The 6,275-nt window shown below is 42.2% G+C and overlaps 1 protein-coding gene across 1 annotated transcript; it reads right to left on the reverse strand.

The window, feature by feature from the left end:
• Positions 1-2,685: 2,685 nt before the first annotated feature.
• Positions 2,686-5,008, reverse strand: pvalb8 (parvalbumin 8). The gene is made up of 5 exons (XM_074696533.1): positions 4,735-5,008; positions 4,267-4,334; positions 3,703-3,835; positions 3,206-3,315; positions 2,686-2,991 (listed from the first exon to the last, which is right to left on the reverse strand). Exons 2-5 carry the CDS (start codon positions 4,325-4,327, stop codon positions 2,966-2,968), a joined length of 330 nt encoding a protein of 109 aa, XP_074552634.1. The 5' UTR covers positions 4,328-4,334; positions 4,735-5,008; the 3' UTR covers positions 2,686-2,965.
• Between the last annotated feature and the right edge of the window lie 1,267 nt (positions 5,009-6,275).

Genomic DNA, 6,275 nt, shown 5'->3' on the forward strand with positions numbered 1-6,275 from the left:
CTTTTAACATGTACTTTGGATATACAACAGGGGTGGCTAACCTGTGGCTCGCAAGCCACATGTGGCTCTTTGTCTCTCGGTGTGCGGCTCTTTGATCCATTCATAAAAAAATACTTCATTGTTATGCGTTGCATGTGCCAATCAATCTAAAATATTGGTACATTGATGCCAACTTTGGGATCAGTATTGATTAATACTTGGGTGACGAGATTGATACTTAAGTTTCAGTTTCTTTTCTCTACATCTCACATGTGTAGTGATCTAAATAGACAGATGAAACTTTGTCTCTTTTGCAATAAAAACAGAAACTTGTCTTAAGCCGGGTATACACTGTACGACTTTCGCCTCGTTTTGAGCCGATTTGCCAGTTTCGACTATTTTTGGGATCAGTCAGTTTCAGCTCAATCATGTGTCGTGCTTCGTGTAGTATATGTGGGGTAACAACAAGAGATTGATGTCTCACGACGTGCTCCCAATCACAAATCGGTGATAGCAAGAAAATCAAACTTGTTTGAAATCCTGGTCGCTCCTCGTGAAGGTATCGCACAGTAGAGGCTACAAGCCGACTTGCCTCAACCTCTCACACAGAGCATGCGCAATACACAGATGAAGAAGAAAGGAGTGTAAAAAGTTATGTGTAGGTAGTATTGGTCTAAAGTGCTAAGTAGCTGTCGCTGCTTACCTCCAGTTCCCGCTGAAGAATTGACAGACCGTACTGCCCACGTCTGCCCAGCCAGTTTTTCACCTATATACATTTTCTTCTCCTTTCTTTGTGGTCGTCTCTGCGCACAGAATGGCACAAATTGCCAAGGCAACGCGTTTGTTTTTGTCGCACATCTTCCGTATGCGTCTCCTTTGCGTCTTCTTCTTCTCTTGCCTATAATTGACGTTGCGGTCAAAACACCATAGAAGAAGAATGATACGGAGTCCGACGTGTGGAATATGGATTGTATTGTGCGAGCAGTGAAGTCGCATCAGAGCATCTGGTCGTGTAGTGTGAGAACATGATTCATGGGCTGCAAACTTTTGAACTTTGCGATCTAGTCGTGCAGTTTGAGATGGAGCTGTGTCAAACGATTTTAAATATCGCACATTGTATGCCCGGCTTTAGACACGGCTCCAAGTACAAATTGAGACACATTTACAAACACAGTGAATGTCACTTTAAGAATTGGAAATCTATCGATTTTCATCTTATGTTATTCCATGACAGAGGAAGTGTGTGTGTGATGTGGCTCTTTGTAGTACCACGGTAGTTTTTGTGGCTCTTGGTCTCTGACTGGTTGGCCACCCCTGATATACAACATATAATTTATCCAGAAAAATACACGCATACCCATGTCTTACCATACCCTGTAAAATTTTGTTATGAAGAAAAGCTAACACCTTGTGATTTTTATCCAACTAAAACATAAAACATGTCCTTGACATAATAAAGGATTTTATTTACATCGGAGTGCCTGGGATAATGTTTGTTCTCTAAAAGTTTTGCTGTCCTTGGATCCTTGAAGAGCACCCGAGCTTACTTCTGTTTCACACGTTATGACCCAGTGCAGCACTCACCCCTACTATTTTCTTCAATGATTAAATAAGATTTCACTATAATCATTTTTTTGAGCTGCATCTGTAGAGTGGTGGTGTCAGAGGACTGCTCTCCCTCTCATCACCTGAGCTTCACAAGCATCACAAACAGCTTTTCTTTCCACACTTTCAAACACCTGCAGCCCATCCACACTTGAAAGCTGAATGCTGTCATCACATGCAACGCTTTGTCCGCCATAAACCTCATCTCAAATCTTGTATCTGAAGATGTGATGATTAATTTTTCATGCTTTATTGGCCCATATTGATGTAATGCCCACTATGATGATAAAAATGTGCATGCCTCAAAGTTATCAGACCTAATGGCCTGTGTCTACAAAATGAATGGCAACAAATGAATGAATGTTGAACGATCAACGATGTCAATGACTTCAAGAGTGTGACTAGCATTCTCAGCATTAGCATTCTGCTGAGTTTGCATCTCCATTACACAAACACACACACACACACGCACGCCTGCACACACAGATAGACACTGATGTATTCATTAATAACAACCCTGATGTTCGTGCACTGTGTCTGTGGGATTGTGTGTCTTTGCATGGATGGTCTTCTGAGTCTCATCTCATATTTGATTTTTGCAAATGCTTTGGGTTTTGTGTTCCTGTGTGTGTGTGTGTGTGTGTGTACGTGCATGTGAGATCCTGTGTGTGTGAGGGAGATTGTGTGTGTGTGTGTGTTGAGCAGCAGCACCGAGATTCAGCTGGGTTTATTTACAAAGCTGAGGTCAGGTGTCACTCGATCCAGCCACAGTGACACTCAGGTGGTCATCAAGGTCACCGACTCTGCTTTTTCCCTGTGCTGGCTGTGTGACTCACACACACGCACTCACACACACACACACACCTGTGCTGTTCTTACTGTACACCTAGAGCTGAAACCTTGTGTTTTCAGGTTACGTCTCACCTCATATTTGGCTGGTCTTTGTCCTCATTTATTGCTGTAATACACATAAAATCTTGCAGCTGTGCTTCTTTTTTGATCCCTGTGTCAGTATCAACATGTGCATGTTTAGATCCTCACTGTATTAGCCAAGCGCAGATGAAACATTTCATTCAATAATAACACGGAGAGCCACAGATGTTGGATTTTATTCTTTTTATTTTCTCAGTACTTTGGTAAATTTATTGTACATTTATTTGGGAAATACAGCAGTACGGTCGGTCTAAACTGTATGAAAAAGAAAGATAACTACAATCATGATGGAAATGTGTGAGTCTGTGTGAGATCCCAGTGAGTCTTGTAACATAATGAGTTGAATCTAACCAGATGAGAAATGGTAGATTGGATCTAACAGAGCCCTTGAAGCGGTGGAATAGAGGAGAAGGGGGTTCAGATCAAGTAGCCGGGATGATGGAGATGTTTAGGACATGACCATGGCCTGGAACTCTGTGGAGGGAAGAAAGCACAAGGTTATTTCCTATGAGAAGCTAGCTAAGTGATGCTAAAGGCATCACACTAATTCATCAGTATGTTGTAACGTCACATTTCTTTTCTGCACTGGCACAAAAAATGACCTTACTCTACAAAAACTACACATTGAGTCACATCTTCTCTCAGAAAATCTAGAAAGAGGTTCCCTATAGAATGCAGAACGTCTCACCATCAGCTCCGATCCGGCCATCGCTGTCGTCATCAGCGGCACACAGGAAGCCTTTAGTCTCCTTGTCTGTCAGAACACGAGCACCGGGAGAAAACCTCTGGAGGAAAAACCTGCAATGCACAAAGGTAAAATGTTAGCACTGGTCCTCGGTAGATTTAACCACGCTAACGGAATCAGGAAGTAAGGAAGAGTCAGGTCACATTGGGCCTGTCACTTCACATTTCATTTTATAGAGAATACAGAATATTCTACAGCGGTCTGCAAACTTGCAGTGGGCATAAGACTTATGATGAATGATAAACAACAGTGTGCATTCTGTTTGTCAAGTGTGGGAAAAACTCTGGCCCAGAAAGATTTGACTAATAACAGATACAGCCCTAAAATCCTACCATAACAATCAACATTTTCAAAAAGCACGCCTGATCTTGTCTCAGTGTCACGGAGCAGTCCAGTGACCCATTCAACCCTCGTTTTAAAAACAGCTTCAGCTCACTCACTTCAGCTCTTCCTCCTCAATAAATCCACTGCCATCGTTGTCCAGGATCCCAAAAACCTTCTTCACATCCTGGGGGCTCTTCTTAGAGAGACCACACAGTGTGAAAAACTTCTTGGGGCAGAAGGAGTCAGGTGCTGGAAGAGGAGGAGGAGGATTTCAGTATTTACAAGTTCACAAACCTAGAATTAAGGCAAAGTCTGTGTAATAACCAGCTTGTCCTCAGATTATTTATGCAAGTTGAAATTGTGGAGACAAGATGACATAAAACTGAAGGGGTGTTATTAAGTGTGATAAGTTAGAGGCTCATTTCATGCTGTGAATATTACACCTGCATGAACTGGAGCATGTTTGTTTAATGTAAAGGTGTCAGAAGCCTCTGTTCTTCATCTTTCTCCTCCAGTGATCAAATTAAATCCACCAAATGTGAAGCCACTTGCATGTGAAAGTAAATGTCAGTATTTTTGCAGTCCTCCAGCAGGCTATCATGTGCGCACCGGCTCCAGAAAAAGAAGAAGAAGAAGTGTATAGAATAAAGAGAAGTAATGATATTGGTGGAAGACGATACCTTGGCAGTCCTTGATAGCACTGTCGATGGCATCAGCGGAAAGGATAGATGAGAGCGACATTTTATTCCTGCATGTAGGGAGACAAGCGCGGTAAATTATTAACACATTTAATCCAGGAACGGTTGCAAACTCTCGCACTTGTCACTGATGGAGAGGTAAAGGTGTCCACATAATGAAGCGATTCAATTAGACAAAGTTAAACTTAAAGTTAAAATGTGAACAATGAAGAAAAATACTCCAGTTGCTTATTTTGGTATCGTATAAATAAAACAATACAACAACTTGGCGTTGTCGCCATTGCGCGCGGAAGACTCCCCTTTTACGCACGCGTTGTGTCCACTTTAAATCCAACTGGAAAACATCTTAAGTGCTCAAACTGAACCATATAAAGATAATCCGTGTCTGTTTAATTTATAAACAAGAGAAAAAAAGATAAAACAACCTCCTTGAATCCTCAAGCAACTTACCGTGTTGAGGGGTTCTCGCCCGGTCGGTGATCCAGCAGAAAGGTAAGGCTATGTGGTGACTCCTGTCTGTCAAGGCGGATTTATATAGGTCTGATTGCAGTGACAATAGGGATTGCTTGAGTTACCTGTCTATGGATCAAGTTCTAACTGCCCGCCCCTGATCCAATTTCTCTGCTAACTAATTAACCTTTACTATTTATAACGCCCGGGGACACAGCGAGACCGGACCGTGGACATCTGTAACGCCCTTGTAAATAGCAAATTACGTTAAAAAGGCGCATTCAACTCCCCCCTCATCCACCACTCCCTCTCATCGCCCCTCCTCCATCTCATCTCACCTCCGGAATTATATAGTACAGTAAATGCAGGGAGGCTGTAATGTAACTGCAATCTCTCCTTTTTCTCCCTCTCACTGTTTCCTCCTCCTCCCTCTCTCACCCTTTCATGCAGATATCCTTTTACAGGCAGCAGTCCCAAAACGAGCACATCTGAGACACATCCTATTGCAAGTATACCTCTACCCTCAGAGGTGAGTTATGTGAAATATAAGGTCACTGCTGGGCTGCATCCGCCCAACTCTGGACCCAAAACATCCCCTCTCTCTGCTTTGGCTGCTTTAATTCCGGTTTATAACAGATGGGGTTGAGATTATTTCCAACCAAATCATCTGTAATATAATCCGTAAACCCTCATCTTTCAATGTCAGGGACGCCGGTGCTCCTGAACCTTCTCACCCTCTGACATGGGAACAGTCTCTCCAAATTGCTTTGTCAACTGTGCTGATTAAGGGACATCAGGTCACCCTCCACTGTTGGCGTCCCCACCCCGCCATGATGGTGATGATGGTGCATAATGTGCACCGTCCCAGGTATTTATGTGCACATTTAGAGAGAGGGCTGGCAGTCAGAGGTCAGACAGGTGACATCTGTAAGCTGCATTAAGGCTGGAGTTTGATAACTTGGTTACTAAGCTGCAGCTGGTTTGTTGGGCTTAAAATGGGCAGTGCTGGTTGTATTTTTTGAGGGCATCTGTGGCCCCAAGCAGGACTGACACACAAACAACTCCAGGGGTCATTAAGCACAGTCCTGTGAGAGTGTTCAGTGCCGCAGCACTGGAAAAGAAGGTTATATCTCTCAATGAAGTAAGGTGAAATGAAGGTGTTTGAACTCAGACTAGAGCAGAGTTTTATCCACACTGTTAAATTTAACTTCTTGTTTCAACGTAACAAATTTGATGTCAAGAGCTGCCTCAAAATTTAATGTTTGGCCAAAAAATACATCTTTTGTTCTATAATATTACAGAAGTTAGCTTCATTAAATAAAATGTCTCATGTCAGGTTTTGTTTTATTTTTGTTGATTCAGACTTGGTAGTTGTCTTTACTTCTTTTGTAATTAATTTATCCATTTTAACTCAACCAAAATTTCCAGTTGTGCTAACCTTTCATTTTTTTTAATTTAAGTTATATTTATCACTTCTCTTAACCTCTTCAGAGGTTTGTTTGACATTGTCAATCTATTTCACAGACAAACACTTTGGGCTC

The sequence above is a fragment of the Halichoeres trimaculatus genome, unplaced genomic scaffold (assembly GCF_033239565.1).
Source record: "Halichoeres trimaculatus isolate MK-OKI-2021-1 unplaced genomic scaffold, fHalTri1.1 fHalTri1_scaffold_20, whole genome shotgun sequence".
Classification (NCBI taxonomy): domain Eukaryota; kingdom Metazoa; phylum Chordata; class Actinopteri; order Labriformes; family Labridae; genus Halichoeres; species Halichoeres trimaculatus.